This window comes from Gymnodraco acuticeps, unplaced genomic scaffold (genome assembly GCF_902827175.1).
Source record: "Gymnodraco acuticeps unplaced genomic scaffold, fGymAcu1.1, whole genome shotgun sequence".
In the NCBI taxonomy this organism is placed as follows: domain Eukaryota; kingdom Metazoa; phylum Chordata; class Actinopteri; order Perciformes; family Bathydraconidae; genus Gymnodraco; species Gymnodraco acuticeps.
This window is the reverse complement of record NW_022990853.1, coordinates 27,741-53,096: the sequence shown is the minus strand read 5'-3', so window position 1 is coordinate 53,096 and position 25,356 is coordinate 27,741. Positions and strand designations below refer to the sequence as shown.

Sequence of the window (25,356 nt, the reverse complement as noted above, 5' to 3'; positions counted from 1 at the left end):
CTTGGCTTTATATAAGTAACATACCTTATACCAACAATGCAGCATATTTGCGGATACAGTAAGAGTATGACACTAGGGAAAGCGAGGTCTCAAAGCATTTAATCGTAACATTGTCTACATTACAATGCTTCTCATCGAGAGGTGAAGTGTAGAAGATAAGTTGGATGTGTTTGTTCATTAAAACAATCGTCAATCTTGCACACCACTGGCTTTAGTCATAGCCCGCCCTTATGAGAAAGGCCCAACCCATTGCAGAACGACAGGGCTTACAAGTGTTCCCACTAACAAGACACGAGTGTGGAGAAACAGAGCACTTGGTAGCTTCGGCTTAAATGTGCTTATTATGGAATAAAATATGAAAGTGGTAGAGAAGCTTTAGAGATTGTTAGTATCGGAGTACAAGAGATGTGCTGACCTGTGTCTCGCGGACGTTCTCCACGGTGAAGTTGAACCACACTCTGAAGCGGGGGTTGCAGGTGTCGGGTCGGATGAAGAGATCAAACTCAAACTCACTGATGTAGTCAACACGACCGAGGTTCCCTGCAGAGACAGAGAAACACAGTAGCATTAGGAACACTGGATCATTGGTGTCGCTATTCCGTCATGTAGTCAACTTAAAATGAGGTTTCATTCATGTGTTTTGTTCCCGTACTGTGAAAGAGGATTCATGTTCAAAAAGCTCTTTGTTTTTCTCATACCTCTGTACCTCTTTTCACCCTCTGTCTGAAACCAGAGCCCAGTCTGCTCTGATTGGTTAGCTGGCCGGCTTTGTTGTGATTGGTCAACCGCTTAGAGATGTCCCGCCCCTTAGCCTATCACGTACAATGTATTGGAGCGCTAGCCAATAGATGGAAAGTGTAACGCAGTGATGTCACTATGACGTTTAAAGGGGGGGGGGGGGAGAAACTTCCTCTGGAGGGAACACAGGGGTTTCAGCCTTTGCAGACCATTTACATGCACTACGATCTATTACACACTACAGGGAAAATAAAACTCAAAAACGCATAAAAGGGCATCTGTAAAAAAGATCACAAACATTGGGCTCAAGAGAATATGACGCTTAGACACAACGCAGACAATATATTACACAACATATGTTTTGGCTGATGCTGATGAACATGACTTACAATAACAGCAATCAACCATAAAGTAACAAACACAAAAAAGCAAGAGTCCTGCATTTAGATTTCAGTAAGCCAAAAACCTTTTAACCTGTTAAGCCCGAGAGGACCCTAATCCGGGTCTGACGGGTAGTTTTTTCACGAAACTGTGTCTCAGGGCTTCTTAATATTTAAAAACCTATTAATGTGTCATACTCACTTAACGGTTAGAAACTCAGCTAACTGAAGATATTAACCATTTTTACCGAAACAAAGCATGAAGCGTCTAAGCGCCCTGAGCGAAAAAATGCTGACGCACTTAGCACAGAACTCAAGGTCAAAATACCATTACTTATCGTAACTGCACAGATTCTATAGGTATTGGTATCATCACTGAGCGATCAGAATTCGCGACATCACAATACGTGCTACATACAAAAAAGAAAAGTTAGATTTGTATTAAATGTATTATTATTTGTTTTTTGTATTGGCCAAAGTCGAGTCAAGACGGACTCACTTCAACACTAAGTCACACAGAGCAGAGCCTACTTATAGTGTTTCATCTTCATGGTGGTCTTTGCCGTTTAGAGCTTCTGCCCATTTCCCCACTACATGTGTGAGTCTCTTCAAAGCAAAGCCCACAGAGAGCAGCAGGTATGGGGAGCAGGAAGACCAACAGACGGGGGTTGTTCCAGCCATCCATAACTGACACACAATATACCATCCACAGCAAAAAGATCCAGATGATCAGTGGAAGTAGGAGGCTGTGGCGCAGTGGATTAGAGCGTTGGTGTTCGGATCAGGTTCAAACCCCACTGCAGTCAGCATGTCGTTGTGTCCCTGAGACACTTCACCCCAAATTGCTCCTGTGGGGATTGCTCACAGTATTGAGTATGTAAGTCGCTTTGGATAAAAGCGTCTAACATGTAATAAAAGTGTAATTAATCCGATGGGAACTATTTCCCTGCTTCCAATCTTCATAGCTGTCTATAAGATGACTGGGAAGTAGATGATTGCATGACAAGAATTCTAAATATAGGCCTTGTATGTATCTCCTGATTCATATGTGGAGCACACATGAAGGAGACCGCATGCAGGGATTAATGATTGTCAGATTCGAAGAGATGGGGGGAAAACGTGAGAAGAGAGTGTGTTGGCTTTCTTGTCAGAGCTGCACAGAAAATGTACAAATTGACAGTTTATTTTCTCTTGGCTCTGTGATTAATCCAATACTTTTAACCAGTCGATTCCAGGCAGCTAAGATCTCTGGCAAGCACACACACACACACACACACACACACACACACACACACACACACACACACACACACACACACACACACACACACACACACACACACACACACACACACACACACACACACACACACACACACACACACACACACACCACACACACACACACACACACACACACACACACACACACACACACACACACACACACACACACACACACACACACACACACACACACACACACACACACACACACACACACACACACACACACACACACACCCACACACACACACACACACACACACACACACACACACACACACACACACACACACACACACACACCACACACACACACACACACACACACACACACACACACACACACACACACACACACACACACACACACACCTGATTATAGACAGATGGGCTAACTACCACACTGTCAAAGGAGATCCCTCTCCTTCTGCCATCAGACAGACCTAATCCACTAGTCAGCTTGCAACACACACACACACACACACACACACACACTCCACTGAAGCTACCCGCAGAGGTGCCATCATTACTTTATATACGACTACAGAAAACTCAAAGAAGTCTGATACACAAACAAATGCAGTATTTCAGTCTTAAATTGCATATTTAAAGCGGTATTTTTCTAGTTTTATAACACACCATGCGACAGTAGCACACAAGCAGCGAGAGAGAAATTGCACAAAGTTATTGCGTAACAATAAGCTGATGACTGAGCCGTATTTACATTTGAATCCCATCCACAGCTTCTGCAGCTCGCACTAATGGTGAGTGGCCACTCACCATTAGTCTCATTCCAGCACACCGGAGCCTGAACACATCTCTCTCTGCACAGCGCTACTCTAGCTGTGGCAGAGCTTGGTGAAATGTAGAATTGTTGTACTTTGTCTAGTCATTCTTCATAGACTCTGCTAATTCTAATTTCAAAAAGGCATATACAACATAAGGTTATACAGACATTAAAAGGCAGGCAGTGGGTGTCAGAGGGAGGCGTGAAGGCTATATGTTGATAAGTGACCTTTTTCATGTGGAAATTACATGTGCTGAGGGAGAATTAACCACGTCTGCCTGTGGTCAGGATACATAAATACATACATAATACAGTCAAACATTGTGAAAAAATGTTCTACAATAAGAGTGACATCAACTGCGTGAAATACCTTACAAATATTGGTATGAAATATTGATGTGATATTTGACTACTATGGGATAACTTTCACATTTGGGGCGGTGGTGGCGAAGTCGATAGGCACTTGGCTTGGCAACTGGAAGGTCACCAGTTCAAGTCCCGGCAAGACCAAGTGCTACGAGGTGGCAAGGCACCACACTGCTCCCCGGGCGCCGTTCAAAATGGCAGCACACTGCTCCGAACACTAGGATGAGTCAAATGCAGAGAAACAATTTCCCCACGGGGGATTAATAAAGTATATCAAAAGAAATGTGGCATCTTAAATAATAAGGTAATATTTTAGCATGGTTTGAAAAACAGATGTCCATTATGCAATTGGAGTTTAAGTTATCATAGGTGTTAAGAGGAACTTGGTGAGTTTGTGATGGATTGGTCACCAATAGCATTATGGTTAAGTGTTACAGCAAGAACAAACTCGTTAAGAATACACACAAGGTTGTGACTTCTCCTGTTGATCACTCTTTATTTTCTTTCTTTCTTCATTTGTATCGGTATCTAATCGGTGTTCGGTATGTCCCGTCGTAAGTGTACGTTTTTGTATTGTATGTTCTCACGATCTTTATTTGAAATAAATAAAAAAATGTATACAATATTGGAAAAAAAGTTGAATTTCAATTTGTGCAAAGGCCATAATCTGAAAAGTATATGTTTTGGATTTATTCATTTTAGTTGGTAAAATGCAAATTAATTAACATGAGCACTTGAGTCCATCATGTAAGTGTGCCAGATTAAGCCATAAATACTTATTTTTAAATCAGCAGTCATTGGCATATTGATGGCATTAGAAGAAAACATACAAATGTTTTTATTTGGTCATTTGATTTATTTATATACTGCATTGTCTTGTTTATGTCTCTGACCCCCAGTTTCCACTGGGTCCGTCTGCGCCGCGCTGCGCCGCGGTTTTGGTCCGACCTCTTCTAGCGCCATAACCCACCGGACGCGTCCCAGAAGCGTTTCAGAAGCGTAGCGTCGTGCGTGCAGGCTCGCAGTTTTGTTATTGATTCGGGCATCCTGGACATTTGTACTTCTACAAGAAAGTAAGTAGGCTACGTAGTTAAATGTTTTATTTTTGTGTCTGTTTAAATTGTGTTTATTGAATGGCTCTGTACTGTAGGCCTACCTACAAGTATTAATTAACTTTAAAACATTAATATGTAGTTGTTACCTTCCACTCCACAAACTGCAGCGACTAAAAACCAGGCCTTGTCCTTTCTGATGTTGTCCTTGTAGTAAGCATCGGTTACATCATATAAAAATAGTGTGTTTTTCCACTTCCATGATGAAAACCTCGTCGTCCATTGTGCGTATCGTAGTGGAGGGGTTGTGATGAAGGAGGGGGGTCTGCTAAATTAGTATATGTGGGGGATGGGCCTGGCCCGGATGCTCACCTTTCCACTTCCTGCGAGGGGGGGGCTGCCTGCCCGACCTTATGTTACGGCTGCGCCGCGGCAAAAATAGGATTCATCCTAATTTTAGAGAAGCGCTGCGCCGAGCCGCTTCTGGGACGCGTCTGGGACGCGTCTGAGCCGTAACGCGGCGCGTGTGGTGGAATAGCACCCATTGACTAGAGTGGCCGCGATTCTTACGACCACCGCGGCGCAACCGTAACACGGCGCAGCGCGGCGCAGACGGACCCGGTGGAAACTGGGGGTTATGCTGCTGGTGTTATGTATTGTGTATCTTGTTTTTTATGTGTTTGTACGGTGACCTTGAGAGCCTTGAAAGGCACCTATATAAAAATAAATGAATTATTAGTATTATTATAAGCACAGAAAAAGCACATGTGCATAATTAAAACATAAGCAGCACATTTTAAAGCACGTATGTCCAATTAAAAGCCTCATACAAACCCATGAACACACAAAAGCACATACATAAGCACAGATAAGAGCTAATAGGCACAGACGACTCGAAAGATAATAGTATAGCCTAGTAATGACAGTAGGTTTAATTATCCAGTAACCACTGTTTTACAGATTAGGAGAAAGAGGTGAGAGATGTTCCTTAGTTTTCATCAGTTGGGACTTGTATGTTTCGCACGAGTGAAGGAGCAGCAGGCTGGCAGGGGCGAGCGTTTTGGCTGCGTGGCAATGCAATCTTCAGCCATTGAAAGCAGATAAAGCCAAGAGCAGGCGGAGGGTGCAACCAGACCCAGCTGCAGCGAGCGAGCGTGGACAAAGAGAGGAAAGCAGAGCGGCACCTGTTCCACGCATGTGTCATCCAATCGATCATCTCTCCTCGCATACCAACTCACAGCCATTCACACAGCTGACACTGCCAAACACAGACTATTAGACCCTGCTGATAATTGCCTCCAAAGGTCAAAGTCTTAATAACGCCATTCAGCCACTCTCTGAGGGCGTTTTCATTATTTATAGAGGGGTATGTGTTTTTAGATTTAGTTGTCTTTAATGCTTCGATACATTGATGTGGTGAAAATCATTCTCACATCATTATAGAGCTTCACTAGACAGTCAACTGGAAGCAAAAGGAAAACGCTGCTAATCAATGTTCTCTCTGATTGGTTTGGCAGCAGAGCAATCACACTTTGAGTTACACTGTATGTCGTTAAAAGACATGAGGGATGACAGGTTGTTACAAAGGAAACAAACACTGAACATGACGATGTTATCAAATCAGAGACTTAGCTATTATTACACAAATGTTACTCCGTTAAAGGTCCCCTAGTGTAAAAAGGTGAGATTTCATGTCTTTAATGTTCAATCCAAAAAGCCCACTTTCTCAGATACTGTGCCTTTAAAACAAGACACCATGACTTTGGTATGGCTGTGACGTCACAACTACTGTACACTATATATAGGTAGAAAGTGCTGCTTAGGCTATTACAGTCATCCCTGGCGGCAATGACGGTGCAGAGATGCTGAGAGCACAGAAAACACAGAAGAAACTCTGACCAATCAGAGCAGAACTGGGCGGGACGAAGGCATAAAGACAGGGGCTCTGGAGGGAGAACAGACACAGAGGGTGAACACACTGCAGAAAGGCAGATATATATATTTTGTAATATGAAAGCACGTAAACATGTTCTAGTCACCAAAATACAACCTGGAAATTAGCATAATGTCACCTTTGAAGCAAATGTATATATAATAATATTTCCAGGACTGTATGTTTCATGTTTTCATGTGATTGTATTTACTTGGTTGACTTACAAAATCTGTCTACGAAAAACAGCTCTTGGCTAACTTTACAGAAATGTTGATTATTGTGCACTGTCCCTGTAAAATATGTAAAATATATGAATACATTAATACAACCCCTCAAAACTAGTTGTTCTTGTCTTTAACATTTTTGTAAGGCGTGTGGCGCAGTGGGTTAGTGCGTTGGTGTTGGGATCAGGGGAGCACAGGTTCAAACCCCACTGCTGTCAGCATGTCGTTGTGTCCCTGAGACACTTCACCCCAAATTGCTCCTGTGGGGATTGCCCACAGTATTGAGTATGGAAGTCGCTTTGGATAAAAGCGTCTAACAAGTAATGTAAGGTTGTAAGATTTTCTTTGGCAGCCAGTTGAGGTAACAATGTTGAAAGGAGGAGACAGAAAGGATTTGAACCCGGGTCCTCAGCATGGGGACCAATCCCCACTGCCGCCAGCTCCACCAACTTATACACCGAAGCGACTTATATATGTTTTTTTTCTCTTAACTTATACTCAGGTACGACTTGTAGTCCGGAAAATATGGTAGCCTATGTATAAACAGTATTTGTGCAGCAATTCAATAATGTCAAACATGTCACTTCAAAGCTATTCGTTTTTCCATGTTTTGGGAATGTCATGCTTAAACGAATGTCTTTCGTTTTTTGTAAAGCACTTTGAATTGCCTTGTGTTGAAAGGTGCTATATGCCTTGCCTTGCCTTGCCTTGCCTATCACAGTAATATGGATCTGTAGAACTTATTTCAAGTCTTGCAGCTATATTACAAGTGCACACATCAATTAGCTTCCCCAAGGTTGATTACTTTGATGGTATTATACAATTGATTGGAAATGTCTTCCGTTTCAATAGTAACATTTACGAGTGCTGCTTGATCCAGACACATGGGGCCTTGCATTTGTGAAGAATGAGTATAGGGCTGAATATCAACATATGAACAGTTGAACTGAAGGTTAACAGCTATACGACAAACTGAAGCACTTTTCATATACAAGTCAGCATTCACCCATTTACACATTGATACAGAGGCATCCGTACAAGATACCACCTGCTCAGGGAGGCTAACATTCACACACTGTTGGCCATTAGAGGTAATTTGGGGTTAAGTATCTTGCCCAATGAAACATCAACATGTTGACTGCAGGGGTTGAGGATTGATCCATCAGCTGATTGGTGGATGACCATCTAACTCCTGAGCTACAGCCACCCCATAGGTCTGCGAATGATTTTGAATACCTATACGAGGTATACCTTGAATACCTATACGACAACCTATGTATCTCTAATATGGTAGCACAGAGATGGCAAAAGTACACACATCCTTTACTCAAGTAGAAGTACAGATACTCGTGTTTAAAAATACTCTGGTGAAAGTAGAAGTACTGACTAAACTTCTTTACTCAAGTAAAAGTAAAGAACTTTGAAATATACTTCAGTAAAAAGTACCCATAACTAGCAGCTGTTTTAAAGAGTACCTGACCTCCCTTTATATCAATAGAACAATAATGTCATTGTTAGCTAATGAATGTTTCCATGCTGAACAACGGCAACATGACAACGTTTCCATTGGTCCCTCTTCTTTAGAGAAGACCAGGAAATGATGGATACACGGATCGTGTTCAAATCAATAGACACGCAATGACTCTAAAGAATAATGATCACGCATCAAACACACATTCAGACTAAAGGAACCAGCTGTTTGGAAAATGAGAGAAGTAGAAAGTACAAGTATTTGAGTTCAACATGTAAGAAGTAGAAAGTACAGGTATTTGTGTTCAACATGTAAGAAGTAGAAAGTACAGGTATTTGTGTTCAACATGTAAGAAGTAGAAAGTACAGGTATTTGAGTTCAACATGAGAGAAGTAGAAAGTACAGGTATTTGAGTTCAACATGTGAGAAGTAGAAAGTACAGGTATTTGAGTTCAACATGAGAGCAGTAGAAAGTACAGGTATTTGAGTTCAACATGAAAGAAGTAGAAAGTACAGGTATTTGAGTTCAACATGAAAGAAGTAGAAAGTACAGGTATTTGAGTTCAACATGAGAGAAGTAGAAAGTACAGGTATTTGGGTTCAACATGTGAGAAGTAGAAAGTACAGGTATTTGTGTTCAACATGTAAGAAGTAGAAAGTACAGGTATTTGAGTTCAACATGTAAGAAGTAGAAAGTACAGGTATTTGTGTTCAACATGTTAGAAGTAGAAAGTACAGGTATTTGAGTTCAACATGTAAGAAGTAGAAAGTACAGGTATTTGAGTTCAACATGTAAGAAGTATAAAGTACAGGTATTTGTGTTCAACATGTAAGAAGTAGAAAGTACAGGTATTTGAGTTCAACATGTAAGAAGTAGAAAGTACAGGTATTTGTGTTCAACATGTAAGAAGTATAAAGTACAGGTATTTGTGTTCAACATGTAAGAAGTAGAAAGTACAGGTATTTGAGTTCAACATGTAAGAAGTAGAAAGTACAGGTATTTGTGTTCAACATGTAAGAAGTAGAAAGTACAGGTATTTGAGTTCAACATGTAAGAAGTAGAAAGTACAGGTATTTGTGTTCAACATGTAAGAAGTAGAAAGTACAGGTATTTGTGTTCAACATGTAAGAAGTATAAAGTACAGGTATTTGAGTTCAACATGTAAGAAGTAGAAAGTACAGGTATTTGTGTTCAACATGTAAGAAGTATAAAGTACAGGTATTTGAGTTCAACATGTAAGAAGTAGAAAGTACAGGTATTTGTGTTCAACATGTAAGAAGTAGAAAGTACAGGTATTTGAGTTCAACATGTAAGAAGTAGAAAGTACAGGTATTTGTGTTCAACATGTAAGAAGTAGAAAGTACAGGTATTTGTGTTCAACATGTAAGAAGTAGAAAGTACAGGTATTTGAGTTCAACATGTAAGAAGTAGAAAGTACAGGTATTTGTGTTCAACATGTAAGAAGTAGAAAGTACAGGTATTTGAGTTCAACATGAGAGAAGTAGAAAGTACAGGTATTTGAGTTCAACATGAAAGAAGTAGAAAGTACAGGTATTTGAGTTCAACATGAAAGAAGTAGAAAGTACAGGTATTTGAGTTCAACATGAGAGAAGTAGAAAGTACAGGTATTTGGGTTCAACATGTGAGAAGTAGAAAGTACAGGTATTTGTGTTCAACATGTAAGAAGTATAAAGTACAGGTATTTGTGTTCAACATGTAAGAATTAGAAAGTACAGGTATTTCAGTTCAACATGTAAGAAGTAGAAAGTACAGGTATTTGTGTTCAACATGTAAGAAGTAGAAAGTACAGGTATTTGAGTTCAACATGTGAGAAGTAGAAAGTACAGGTATTTGTGTTCAACATGTAAGAAGTAGAAAGTACAGGTATTTGTGATCAACATGTAAGAAGTAGAAAGTACAGGTATTTGTGTTCAAAATGTAAGAAGTAGAAAGTACAGGTATTTGTGTTCAAAATGTAAGAAGTAGAAAGTACAGGTATTTGAGTTCAACATGTAAGAAGTAGAAAGTACAGGTATTTGTGTTCAACATGTAAGAAGTAGAAAGTACAGGTATTTGTGTTCAACATGTAAGAAGTAGAAAGTACAGGTATTTGAGTTCAACATGTTAGAAGTAGAAAGTACAGGTATTTGTGTTCAACATGTAAGAAGTAGAAAGTACAGGTATTTGTGTTCAAAATGTAAGAAGTAGAAAGTACAGGTATTTGAGTTCAACATGTAAGAAGTAGAAAGTACAGGTATTTGAGTTCAACATGTGAGAAGTAGAAAGTACAGGTATTTGTGTTCAACATGTAAGAAGTAGAAAGTACAGGTATTTGTGATCAACATGTAAGAAGTAGAAAGTACAGGTATTTGAGTTCAACATGTGAGAAGTAGAAAGTACAGGTATTTGTGTTCAACATGTAAGAAGTAGAACGTACAGGTATTTGAGTTCAACATGTAAGAAGTAGAACGTACAGGTATTTGAGTTCAACATGTGAGAAGTAGAAAGTACAGGTATTTGAGTTCAACATGTAAGAAGTAGAACGTACAGGTATTTGTGTTCAACATGTAAGAAGTAGAAAGTACAGGTATTTGAGTTCAACATGTGAGAAGTAGAAAGTACAGGTATTTGTGTTCAACATGTAAGAAGTAGAACGTACAGGTATTTGAGTTCAACATGTGAGAAGTAGAAAGTACAGGTATTTGGGTTCAACATGTAAGAAGTAGAAAGTACAGGTATTTGTGTTCAACATGTAAGAAGTAGAAAGTACAGGTATTTGTGTTCAACATGTAAGAAGTAGAAAGTACAGGTATTTGAGTTCAACATGTAAGAAGTAGAAAGTACAGGTATTTGTGTTCAACATGTAAGAAGTAGAAAGTACAGATATTTGGGTTCAACATGTAAGAAGTAGAAAGTACAGGTATTTGTGTTCAACATGTAAGAAGTAGAAAGTACAGGTATTTGTGTTCAACATGTAAGAAGTAGAAAGTACAGGTATTTGTGTTCAACATGTAAGAAGTAGAAAGTACAGGTATTTGAGTTCAACATGTAAGAAGTAGAAAGTACAGGTATTTGTGTTCAACATGTAAGAAGTAGAAAGTACAGGTATTTGTGTTCAACATGTAAGAAGTAGAAAGTACAGGTATTTGTGTTCAACATGTAAGAAGTAGAAAGTACAGGTATTTGTGTTCAACATGTAAGAAGTAGAAAGTACAGGTATTTGAGTTCAACATGTAAGAAGTAGAAAGTACAGGTATTTGGGTTCAACATGTAAGAAGTAGAAAGTACAGGTATTTGTGTTCAACATGTAAGAAGTAGAAAGTACAGGTATTTGAGTTCAACATGTAAGAAGTAGAAAGTACAGGTATTTGTGTTCAACATGTAAGAAGTAGAAAGTACAGATATTTGGGTTCAACATGTAAGAAGTAGAAAGTACAGGTATTTGTGTTCAACATGTAAGAAGTAGAAAGTACAGGTATTTGAGTTCAACATGTAAGAAGTCAAAGTAAAAAGTCGTCAGAAAAATAAGTAGTGGAGTAAAGTACTGATACCAGAAAAATGTACTTAAGTACAGTAACAAAGTATTTGTACTCCACTTCTTCCCACGTCTGACCGTGCCTGACAACTTCTGCAGAGGAGCCGAACGATAGAGACTCCTCTCTGTGTGCTTCTGCTTGTGGATACAGTAGCCCGGGTGGCAAAAAGACAGCAGCCATGGCCGGCTGGGTTATTGAGCGTGATGCTGGGAGGCCTGACGTGAGAGATGGCTGCAGCTTCTGCGTTAGAATTACATGTTCAGCCCGCGGAGCAGCGGGGATATGACACGCCATTGATCCCAGTTTTAATTTTATGGTGGCTACCTCCAGATTTGAACGCTTTGGTGGTCAAGTAGCCTGACCCTTTTAATCAATCCCATATCATTTAGTATTTAACTAACATAAACGACCAACTGATTTCCTGGAATGCCCTCTGAAAGCAAAGAAAGTAGATAAAGCAAAGTTGTGTTGAGTCTGTGTGATGTTGAAAAGCGATTCACAGTACACCAGATTTGTCGGGAATTATTTGTGGTTCTTTATAGAACAGACAGACTAGTATTAAAGTGAGTAAAGCTAATGAGCTACAGACAGGGGGAAGATGAGAAAGAGGAAAAAAGGCACAATTTCGAGTCCTTGAGATCTCTTGCAGAATTCCTCTTGAGTATCATCGCTCTCCATATTCTTCTTCAGTGGTGTCTTGGCAGGTTATGTTGAATATCAATCTTTGTCCTTGAGGGGAAACTAGTGCAGCGTTTAGACATTAACAAATTGGTTTTCAACTAACAGCTTAGCCCTGCTGGTGCAGCCCAACAAAACACAACTGCTGGTTCTGAACAAGATTTTACACATGACAGCTTCTCCTTGAGGAAAACCCTGAACAAAACCCTCCGTCTCGCTCTATTTTTGTCTCTCTGTCTCGCCTTCTCTCTCTCGCACAGCCATGAAAACAAGTGAGCAACAGCTTAAGAAGGCGGAGTATTTTTTCATGATAAGTGGACATCCCATAAACCTATAGATAGATAGATAGATAGATAGATAGATAGATAGATAGATAGATGGATAGATGGATAGATGGATAGATGGATAGATGGATAGATGGATGGATAGATAGATATGGATAGATGGATAGATGGATAGTCAATTGTCAAGCATTACACAACTTAAAAATATTTAAAAGATACAATAAGATACAAATAGAATAAAAATACAAGTTAACATTAGCGGCAAGTATATGCAAATTCAAAATAGAAAGGACATAATGTCACTACTAGAGTATCTAAATAATATACAATGTATCAAAAACATTGAATAAATGGAATACTCTTAGAATATCGGTATGTTTGTGCAAAAACAAAAGTGTTGTAGAATGGGTATGAAAACTGCATCATGATACAGGGCCAAAGGCAAGTACACAGGGTGCAAACCTTTATATATACAGGCTATGGTGCAAACATGAGGTGGCCAAGTGGACAGTCAGTCATCCACACATGGGCTCACAGATGTGTGTGTGTGTGTGTGTGTGTGTGTGTGTGTGTGTGTGTGTGTGTGTGTGTGTGTGTGTGTGTGTGGTGTGTGTGTGTGTGGTGTGTGTGTGTGAGAGCTGGAGAGGGAGTGTGTGTGTGTGTGTGTGGTGTGTGTGTGTGTGGTGTGTGTGTGTGTGTGTGTGTGTGTGTGTGTGTGTGAGAGAGCAGGAGAGGGAGTGTGTGTGTGTGTGTGTGTGTGTGTGTGTGTGTGTGTGAGAGCTGGAGAGGGAGTGTGTGTGTGTGTGTGTGTGTGTGTGTGTGTGTGTGTGTGTGTGTGTGTGTGTGTGTGTGTGTGTGTGTGTGGTGAGAGAGCAGGAGAGGGAGTGTGTGTGTGTGTGTGTGTGTGTGTGTGTGTGTGTGTGTGAGCTGGAGAGGGAGTGTGTGTGTGTGTGTGTGTGTGTGTGTGTGTGTGTGTGTGTGTGTGTGTGAGAGAGCAGGAGAGGGAGTGTGTGTGTGTGTGTGTGTGTGTGTGTGTGTGTGTGAGAGCTGGAGAGGGAGTGTGTGTGGTGTGTGTGTGTGTGTGTGTGTGTGTGTGTGTGTGTGTGTGTGTGAGAGAGCAGGAGAGGGAGTGTGTGTGTGTGTGTGTGTGTGTGTGTGTGTGTGTGGTGTGTGTGTGTGTGTGTGTGTGTGTGAGAGCTGGAGAGGGAGTGTGTGTGTGTGTGTGTGTGTGTGTGTGTGTGTGTGTATGTGTGTGTGTGTGTGTGTGTGTGTGTGTGTGTGTGTGTGTGTGTGTGTGTGTGAGAGCTGGAGAGGGAGTGTGTGTGTGTGTGTGTGTGTGTGTGTGTGTGTGTGTGTGTGTGTGTGTGTGTGTGTGTGTGTGTGTGTGTGTGTGTGTGTGTGTGTGTGTGTGTGTGTGTGAGAGCTGGAGAGGGAGCAGAAGAACCTGGTTAATGTAATCCCATTATGGAGGTACAAGAGGGAGCAGTCACAGTGCTCAGCCCACACAATGGGCCGGCCTTCAGCCTGTAGCTATGCTCTGGATGGATGTTCCTGCCATGCAGATGGATCATCGTACAGCAGGCCGCCTCGGGCCTGAGCTGGAACTCACTCTCACAAGCAGCCATTACAATGGTAATAGGCAGTTGTTTCAAAATGAAATAGACTCTGCGGATACACTGCTTCCTATTTAGCAGACGTGTCGGCTGTCATGTCCTAAATCATACATAGTTGTACACACAATGTCCATAATAGGTGGGAAAAACACATTTAATGTCTTATGAATCCATTTTTATTACAGCAATTTTGTTTTGCTATATCAAAATTAACAACACCTACTGTTGAAGCATCACACAAAAAGACCCACACCAGATGTTTTCATTTGTTCTGACCAGCATAGGCCTCAACCAGTGATGAAAATAGCAAATACTATACTTTAAAAAATACTGTTACAAGTCACAAGTCCTGCTTTCAAAACCCTAGGAATAAAGTTAGTAAGGAAACAAGTATCGTCATTATATCTTACCTAAAGAACCGATAGTAAAAGTAGTTGCTATGGGTAATGACCCATTTCAGAATCATATATTATTGGATTATGATTATTGATGTATTCATGTGTTTAACACAGTTGGTAAAGGTGGAGCCTGGTTATATAATGTATAACAAGTATATGTCAATGTTTATTAATTAGTTTACATTTATATTTATGAGCTAATAATCTGAAAAGCAACTAGTTTCTAAAACAATATTGGCTTCAAATCGACATTGTAAAAGTGGCATAAAATGAAAATACTCAAGTATAAGTACCTCAAACTTGTACTTCAGTAGTGTACTCGAGTAAATGTACTCTATTGCAATCCACTACTGGCCACAACTGTGTTTAACCACCAGGCTGGAGATTAAAGGCGTGTTGTTCAGCGGAGGGACAGCAGACAGGCACCTTTTTAAACTTATTTGTTGCCGTGTTCCATTTCATTATTGGAAAACACATCAGTTTTCCCCCCGGCTGCTCTGTGGCTGGGGAGGATTCCTGCACACAGAAGAAGGGGACTGATAAAGACTGAATTGATTCCAGCCAGCAGCAGCAGCCATATTGAAGGGGTCTCGGTTTAGACCTGCAGCTAAACGTCTGCCTTCTCTGCAAGTCGTCACAGAGGCAACATCAATCTCCTGCCTCACGACTTCTTAAAGCCTGCCTTCTCTCCTGATGCCATATCACTTCATCTGCAGGCGAGATTAAAGAGGTCACCTCCAAGTTTCCACAATCTAACTATACCAAACATATATACTAAAATGCAGGCTAGCTTTTAAAACAGTTGAAAGGGTAGGCTCTGTTTTTTTCCCTATATTGAAGAAATAGTAGATATTGCAGAAAGTTGGATACGAAGATTTAGACAGCTCTCATGTCAGCCTCTCTTAATATTACTTAACCCAAACAACCAAACTGCAATGTCAATTAGATTTCAAGGGGGACACATATTCTCACAGATTACGTTTCGTTTCGACCACATATACCGTACCTAATCTACATTCATGTAAATCAGTATCGGGAGGATGTCAGAATGGATGGATTAGTTTAAACAGGATTTTCTCCCAGTAGCAGACACAACAATAACACTTCTCAGTCAAAGTCAATTACAAATGAAAATGTGTACAGTAGGTTTGAAATGACACAGAAAACTCAGTGCAGTTTAGTTGTATGGGAACATAATAGGAGCCAGGGTTGCAAATATGAAGATACAGTATAGCCAACAACTGGGTAGCTTAGCTTAGCATAGCATGAATACTGGGGGGAAACAGCAAGCTGGCTTTGTGAAAATATTCACACAGTCCGCCTACCAGCATCTGTAAAGCTTAATAATTAACACATTATATAATCTTTTGTTTTTTCAAGTGTACAACACGAAAAGTTGAGGTTTATAACTTAATTAACAGTCAGTCATTTCATAGAGACTCAGCTGGTTGCCTTTCAAACTCAAGGAGATGATAGGAAACCTTTAATACAATACTGATATGCCATATTGAATATAAAAGAGCTATGGGTCGTTTCTCATGTCCTATACTTGAATATGCAGTTAAGAAATTGGGGACATTTAAAAGTTCAGCTGAAGCTAATATAAGTCTTCAGTAGTCTTAGCCAAATTGACATAGACAACGGGGACGGAGATACGTTGGCATATCTGTGGGAACGGTTTGGCCATAAAGTGAATGACACGGTCCCAAACAAGACGAAGCTAATTGAAGTTCAGCATGAAACAGATAGGTGAGATCATTGAGATGTTAAGACCAGTGCCAACAAGGAGAAGAAATACCATTAAACACAGAGGGCATTACTATTTAATAATGCACATAAAGCTCCAGCATTTAAACTCCCAATAGCAAATAGACTCACCCAGCCCTTAAAAAAGCATTAAACATCTACCTTAGTTAAAGTGCCCGTGAAGTGCATGTTTTTGCGCCAAAATGAAATGGCAGTTTCATTCCTTACATATCATTGTGCCTGTTCATGGCTAAAATAATTTTTAATTATTAATTGTAATAATATCGGCCATCTAAGCCTACCGGAAGTTGCAGACGATAGCGGCTGTGACGTCACAAGATGGGCCCTGTTGTGATTGTAAACATGGCGGAGACTTTGGAAAGTGATACAAGTGCGAAATAAATGATTGATTTTGACAGGATAGATGAGGAAAGTGGCACAGAAGATGGAAGTGACGATGAGGAAGCGCAGGACATCATTGAACCCTACAGATTTGAGCCGACACACTTTCCAGTAAAATACTCGCTCAAAAACTTTGATAAATTCGACTTTGAAACAGAGAAACAATAAACTGTGATGAATGTAAACACTTCGGCGGCGACCATCTCGTGACGTCACGCAGTAGATCGCAAGCCACGCCCACGAAGGCGGAGGTCAACTGCGGATTTCCCTGCGGCAAATTAAAAACTCGTCAAATTCGTTGCTATTCCAACATCTTTTGATATGGTTCCAATGAACAATTTTGGTCATTAATATACGTATTAGCATAACAGATAATGCACAGGCGCACACTTCACGGGGTCTTTAAATAGTAATGCTATGATTTGCAGCTAAGTCTGAAATGCTTTAAATGTCTGCCTTCATCTCAACTAATGTACTGTCTGAGAACTCACTTGATATTCTCCTGTCCACATTATTGTCTGAATAAAAAGTAAATGTAATTTCTAAAACAATCTTGCACACTCACACACAATAAGTGATCGTGTATATTTGTAAACATTATGCGGAAAATTGTTCTTGAAAATAATCTTAATATACAACAAAACCCGGATAAGAGCAGACAATACGAGGGGACAATAAGGGAGAATTCATACTGTTATGAGTCCATCTATGCTCCAGTGAGCGCCTCGTTTCAATATAGATGAAGAAAGCGGGGCCTGAGGACAGCGCAGAGATATGCAGGCACACATATCTGATGATGTACAGGCACATCCTAAAGAGAACACATTTTCTAGCTAGCCTTTTATAATTGTATTTGTTCCCGTCCAAAAGGCCCTGGAGCTAGACTGGTATGCTCCATCTGAAGCGGTCGGTGTAGTAATGGGTCATAGTGATGCATTCATACTGGGACTGGCTTAATTGTATTATCAATCTCATCCAGACACTGCTCTAGCCCCACAGCTCTGGACATGCTGTCAGACGCTCTGCATTAGTGTTGGAGAGTTAACCATGAGGAATTGCAATCTTCACTTTCATCTGTTTCTCTAACCTCAAAACGCAGAGTTGAACGATGGTTTTTTTATCAGAATTTGGGCACGACCGTCCCTCAGGTCTCATCTTCTTTCTGCCGATTTCTTTCCGTCCGTCACTCTGCCTTTTTATCGTCTCCTCTCGGTGTGTCCAGTGTGTTGGTGGCCACAAGTCTGTTCCAATTTCACGCTATCTTTTAACAAGTTAATTATGTTGAGCCCTACAAAGAAGGAGTTCACACAGAAGAGGTGGCGGAGGGACAACTAGCCAGGTCGAGTCTTTGTTGTTCTATCTTGAATTGTGTCTTCCTCTCCAAGCACTCTCCCTCATGGCTTTTCTCTTCTCTATATTCTCTCAGTGTAACTTATTTTCCTCAGTAGTAATCTTTGCAGCAGCTACAGTGTTGGAGCAGAGTCAGGGAGATAAAAGCATAGGGGAGCCGAGGAGTCCTTGGCAAGCCTAAGGCAAGGAGAAGGTCAACAGGCCTGCCTAAGAAGGGCTGTTATCATCTTGGTAACATGCTATCGGAGAGCCTGCAGTAGTGTTTATTTACAGTTATTGCTCCCTCTGGGTGCCCACTTCAACGCCTGGGGCTGATTGCTCTGTAATGAGTTCAGGAACACAAGGAGCCGATGCAAGAAAAGAAGAAAAAAGGGAGGCAAGAAATCACTGGCCAATAACCAATAGGTCAACGAGAGAAAAAAAGAATCAAGGAAGAACAAAAAATGTAGGAGAACCAGACGAAAAATAAAGTGTATTCTTCGAGCGAAGACTGTTTTTCTTTGTAGTGCTTATGTCCTGCCATTCAAGAACAAACAAATCACGGCAAAGTGGACAGCAGTTTCCTTCCGCAAATGAGAGAAAAGCCCAGTTAATCCAGTACCGCAGTAAATGGCTCTTGACTTGGAGTCGGCTGGATTTGTTTAAAGGAAGGACTGCCGCCTGGACTTAAACACTTGATTTCCATCTCTAATATCAACAAAATCCCTCTTGTAATTTACTTAACCAGTAGAGCTTTCACTAGATTTATTTGCTTGACCAGTCCAGTATTGTGTGTGCTAAGATTGGAGCTTATTTAAGAGGCTAAAAGGTGAATCCAGGAGATGAGCCAATCAGTAGAGAGGACGTGTGTTAATCCCAGTGTGGGTTTTTCAACAGTTAGGAGCAACGCAGAGGAAATCTCTCATTGTGGAACAGCTTTTCAATCTAGGGAATTACACTAAGTGCTTCTACTGTCAATGCAATGCCAGCTTTTCAGGAAGAAAAAAAAAGCAGGAAAAGGCAGAACTGAATGCCACTGAAAGGCCTTGGCAGAAGATCAAGGAGTTTTCACCCAGCTATCATTTTTCCAGGCACAGCACCCAGCTATCGGCAATTAAGAGAAATTAAGATGGGGCAAAAAAAATACATATACTGTATGACAAAATCCCAGATTACAAATCATGGTTTTTTTCTAGAATATGTATACAGCATATACAAGTCAATTTATCCTATGATAAACTAATCCCTTTTTATACCATCGGTTATGGGCGATTAAGAGACATAATTAGGTAACTCAAATTAGACATAATTCATCAGAGAAGTGTGCAGGGAGCTTTTCTAGGATGAAGTTTTTAAATCACAGCAGGAGGTTGTAGATGATGCCAGATTCATGATGAAGGAATGATAAATGAGATGACTTCATTTAGAGAGAAAGGATTTCAGGAAGGACTCCAAGCATCGCTGCATTATGTTGGGATTAAAGTCTGAACATGAAGAGGATGGGAATACACCCTCAAGAACTAAAATGAGTAAAAGTTAGAAAAATGTTCGGTTACATAAACATAAGGCTGGATTACAGAAAGCATTATTTAGCGACGTTATCGTTTAGTAATCCTCCGATTTTGCTCTGAAGAAGAAAGCAGTTTGACTTTGACTGAAGGCATAAATGTTGCCTGTTACAATAGTAAGTCGGCATTTGCCTCCCTGCTACATTCTTAAAAAAGAATATGTCCTTCTCATATAATGCTTTAGAGTGCAAACAAAGCTTACAGTTTTTATATCAAAACAAAGTAACAAAACTACGGAAGAGGATTAGGGCCACATGCAAAAAAAAAAGTGGGGTTTTTCAAGTGGCCCTAATCCTCTTCCGTACAAAACAACGACACAGAAACACTAACAGAAATGTAGGGTTCATTTTCAGATGTTTCCTCAAAGTGTGTTCATTTTGTTTAGTGAATATCGGTTCGAAATTTAAAGGGGACCTATCATGCAAAATGCACTTTTTGATGTCTTCTCTACATCAACATGTGTCCCCGGTGTGTCGGGGAACTCACGCAGCGTCAGAAAATAAAACCCTCTCTCTTTTCCTCCGTACCCAAATCTCTAAAAACGGGGAACAACGGAGCTGATCCAGATTTGTGTTCGATATGACGTAATATCTGAAATGTGGACCCACGGCCCAATCAGAAACGTTGCTATCAGAAACAATGCCCGACTGTTTTGGACGTCATATGGTCGGTGTTCACATTAGCATCGCTAACACTCAGAGCTAACCTGTACTGGAGAGCATGTGTGTGAAGAAGCAGGAAGTAAAAAGGAACTCACCTTGTGGTATAACCGGCAAGAGAGAAAGCCTTTGAGCTCCAAACTGTTTCAGAGAGAATCCTTGATAATCCATGATATGGTGTTTCATCACGGCAGTATCTGCCGGTAGAATCTCCCGCATGAGCTCAGCCCCCTACTTTATACCCCAAATCAGCACTTTTGAAACAGGAAGTGAAATAGAGGGATATGAGGCATGGCTAGAATGGGTGATCGGTTTGGTATTTTGAGCAAAACACTTCATAGACATGTTTTTTTATATAGTTTTATATATCTGAGACCCATGCTATTGCCTAAAAATAGCATGATAGGTGACCTTTAATGTAAAAGCGGTTGCTCACAGAGACACCATGCAACTCTTAGTTATCACTAGAAGCCCCCTCTGCTTGCTGAAATATTTTAACGGTGATTTTCGTGTAAAATGTATCAAGCTGGTGAACATTGAGACATATGTTTCGTTTCATATATTTTGACCAGGAGTTGGTGCAGACCAAAACAGAGCTAAAAGCGAGTGACAATTTGAACTAAGAGGTGACCAGAACCACAACTCTTTAACCTGTTAGCCCCATAGCCTGTTTTTCAGGTCTCAGGCTCGAAAATGACATTTCCAGAACAAATGACCATAACTTCACTTCTAAAAAGGGGTAAATTAATAATCTTTTTTCTCAAAGTAATAATAAACCTGTGAGTTGGATGTAGAAAAGTCAGAATCAATATAGATGTTTTTTATTTTAAGGAAAATTCAGATTGAAAATAGTAAAAAACTGTAAATGATAGTGTCCGTCTAAAAAATGTTGTTTACTTATAGTGAAAACCACCCTTGAATGATGGGATGGTAGACTAAAAGCTTTAGGAATCCAAAGTACAACATATAATAAGTACCCTGTATCAAGATTGATGCAAAACAAGTGGCATTTGACCTTTTTAGAGAGGTTTAGCAAAAAAAACTCCACCTCTGAGGTGATTTGGGTGGAAATGGGCATTTTTTTTCGTTTCTCTGGAACCCATTGGTCGATTTTGATGATTGACATCTCTTAGAGCCAATAGAAACAAAGGGGCATTTCCACATACACACCAACGTTACCATTGTGAAGTGGGGGCTATGCGCATGCAATTTGCCTAAAGCGAAACCTGTCTCACGCTCTGACATCTGAAAACTTAAAAGTAGGTTTATTGCTGATGGATTATCAGAAATCATTTCAAAGTGACACAGGCTTAGATTGGATTAACCTATGGATTAGCCTTCAGCAGCGTTTCTATCGTTTTAATGTCATTGAAGACAACTTTTGATCAGACAACGACGAAGGTAAGACATATTGCTGTGTTCGCTACCTTGCGCCACGTGTTGTGATGTCTGTTTTTGGTTATAATGTTGCGAGTTCTTATCATGGAGTGATGATATAGATACCTATCGATTCTGTGTATTATCACGATGCTAATCGATATGTTGGATGTGCAGTTAGAATAAGTAATAAGGGTGTTATACCGTGTTTTCTGTGCAAACGGCGTTAGCATTTTTTCGCACTGGGCTAATTCAGAGGCTCAGCGTTAGCTTTGTGTTTTTTTTTGCAAAAAAACCCAAAAATGATCAGTTAGCTGAGTGTCTTCCCGTCACATGGATATGAAACATTCATAGTTTATTAAATATTAAGAAGCCCTCAGACGCTGTTTCCTGCAGATGATGCGTTTTTCCGCCCGGGGGTGGGCCGATGGGGTTCAACAGGTTAATCACAATGTTCTGCATGTCTGCTAGTTAAGCTATTGTTTGTTAACATATTTCCCTCCACATTTCTATAGGGTGATAATATGTAAGAATTGTATTTTTACTTATTGCATTGCTCACAAGTGTCCAACAACCTCCGACTACTTTTTTGCACCTGCAAGTTATCTTAAATGTTTATATTTGCACTCTTCCCACTTCTTTCTCAACTGCTGCATTGCTGAATTTCCCTAAGGATGAATACAGCTCTGATTATCTTATCTTCAACATAATTCTCTGTGGAAATTGTGGTTATCTCCAAATGTTTAAATGTACTAGAGTTTGTGTCGTTAGCTGTTTTTTTAATAGTTTGTACTTAGGATTTAAGTAAGATTATTGCCTATGTTAATGCTTCGATAATAATGTCGTTCACAGTCTAAACTCTCCTTTTGAGAAATGCAACCGTTAATGTATAATTGCTTTCCATTAAAGCATTGTCATTACATTTGAATTCAGAGCCAAAATGATACATATGTATAAAAGGAAACATACAGAACATCTTGAAGTAACTGTCGGGCTTAACACCTACAAAAACTAGAATAAATACAATTTTTATACTATCTAAAAACACGAGCATATTCCAACATGTTCACTATTAACACATGTTTGAAATGTCCACAGAACATTTTCCCTGATAACAGCATTTACCTCCGAGAAGTGAATTTCAATAGTGTTTACTTTGAGCAGTAGACCTACAAGATAGCTGCCTGGATTCAGACCCAAATGTATTCTATCAAAATTCCCTCCTATCAGTATTTCACCCTCCACTGTATAAGCATATTCTGTACATGCATTTGTGTTATCAAACAAACCCTGGCACATCAATGAAGCTCATCTCACTGAGAGCTTGTCTAAATAAATCAGCAGAATAAACACAGGCATCTTGAAAAACATGAACTGGTAAAGCATTACAAATCCTCGCCATTTTCTCACACCGTCTACCGTCTTGACTGGGATGAAAAATGAGACGTCTGCTCTGAAACTGTGTTTACGGCGTCAGGAATTGCTTAGAAATAAATTACTGGATGAATCACTGGAGCCTCGTGCGTCTGCGATGCAAATATCTGGAAGCAGTAATTTTCACTTACGACACACTTGTATCACGATGCTAGAAGCAGACCCTGAGCCAATGAATAGTGAGTTTCCAAAGTACATTTAGAACACAAAATAGCCTAAAGCTGGAATTTAAAAACAACCCCAAAGTTGGGTCACAAGCAGCACATACAGATGAATTAAAAACAATTGCAATTTCATGTTATAAACTGTCTTTTTCTCATAATATCCAGTTTCTAAATATTCCTCCCCCTCAACCTTTCCAAATCTCACAGCCATGCCGTGTATACAGTTGATAATCAAATCCTTTCATTACTCAAAATGTCCAAAACAGCTTGCTGCTCCTAGCATTTGGTGACATTTTGAGAAGGTGAGGTGCTGGCTGGGTCTCCTATGTTTAGCTCATATCAGAACCATCAACAATTAACTTACAAAACACTGAGGTTGTTTGTTCTACTTCCTGGCAGAGGAGGCATCTCCAACCACCGCAACTGAGCCAATGTGTTCACTCAGTGATTATCGGCCCGTTTCATTGGCTCTGCATTTCATGGAATCTGACTGATATCACTTCTCGCCTCCCATGGCAACACACTCAGTCAAACCTGAGATAAAGGAAGATAGTTGTTGTTGTTGTTGTTGTTGTGTGTGTTTTAGTCATTCACACATTGACCACCTTTGGAGTGTTTGTTCTGCTCAGACTTGCAAATGATGATAGACAGAAATGACACAGTGTTGAGAAATGGTTGTATAATAATTCAAATGTAATCTACAGAAACTGATGTTTTGACCACTGAAAAATAAGCTGTAAACACCAACTGACAGGACTTTAAGTTACTATGACAAACTATGTGAGTTATTGCCTTTGTATAGTGTCTTTGCTGTATAGATACCAGTATCAGAAATGTTTTAAATATAGCCTTTAATGCCAGATCAGCGGGAATGCAAGTTTATACAAAGTTAAGATATCACTTATTTGTATTATTTTAAAGCTAACTTACGCTACACAGCAACCACAAAAACATCCAGTCCGATTAATACTGCCCATGTGCTACAAAGTTAAGAGAGAGATGGGATGTATATGATGGTTTCTTTCATTATAAGCTCCAGAAAATCAATCGCTGCATCCAAAATGGGGAATTGGAATGAGCTAGCTAAAGTTTAGTCTATTATATACTTTAGTTTAGTTTATCCCCCTTATTTAAAGCAGTATTTTGTACCCTACTCACCAAATCATCAAGTTAGACATTCTGTTCAGATTTATTTCTCTGTCCTCTCTGCTAAAAAATTGATTGGCAGAAGAGCGTTCATGTTCAAAGCCCCAACTGACTGGAATACTTTACCTGCTGCTATTAGATCTCTGTCATCATTGGGTTTATTTAAACATGCATTGTTATCTCACTTTCAGCTGGTCTGTACTTGTTATAACTGATATTGATGAAACTGATTTGCTTGACTGTCTCAAATTGTAATGATTGTGTGCATTGCTTGAATTTCACTGAACAGACTGTATGTGGTTTGCCTTGTGTGTCATGTTTTGCATTTTGTCTTTTTGTTTATGTATGTCTGTAAGTTGTTGCTATTGTCGGGACCCCCTTGAAAACGAGATGGTGCATCTCAAGGGGTTTATCCCAATCAATACAATTTCTATATATAGTCAACTTAAATCAGGGGTATCAAACTCAAATACACATTGGGCCAAAATAAACAATGGTACTAGTGGAGGGCCGGACTGGTTCAATGTTTATTGCAGAAATTATTGAAATGAACTTATTGAAATGAACTTATTGCACATATTAAACCTGGAACTAACAAAGCTTTAATGATTGCCTATAAAAACAACATTAAATAATCAGCTGCATTCATTTCTTATGGCTCTATCTGCAGCTTTTCCAGAGTCATTTCTTATGATTACATTTCCCCACAGGCCAACAACAGCTTCAACAAAACTATTCCCCTCAAAGAGAAACCAAACATGCCCTGTTGTCGTGAGAGAAAGT

The 25,356-nt window shown here is 39.9% G+C and overlaps 1 protein-coding gene across 1 annotated transcript in view; it reads right to left on the bottom strand.

Moving 5' to 3' along the window:
- Positions 1-415: 415 nt before the first annotated feature.
- LOC117557358 (cytosolic carboxypeptidase 6-like) overlaps positions 416-25,356 on the bottom strand; it is a gene marked incomplete at its 3' end in the record, with an annotated part of 40,830 nt that continues 15,889 nt past the window's right edge. Inside the window, exon 3 of the mRNA XM_034233165.1 lies at positions 416-540. Coding sequence (XP_034089056.1) covers positions 416-540 — 125 coding nt within the window. The remainder of the gene's footprint in view (positions 541-25,356) is intronic.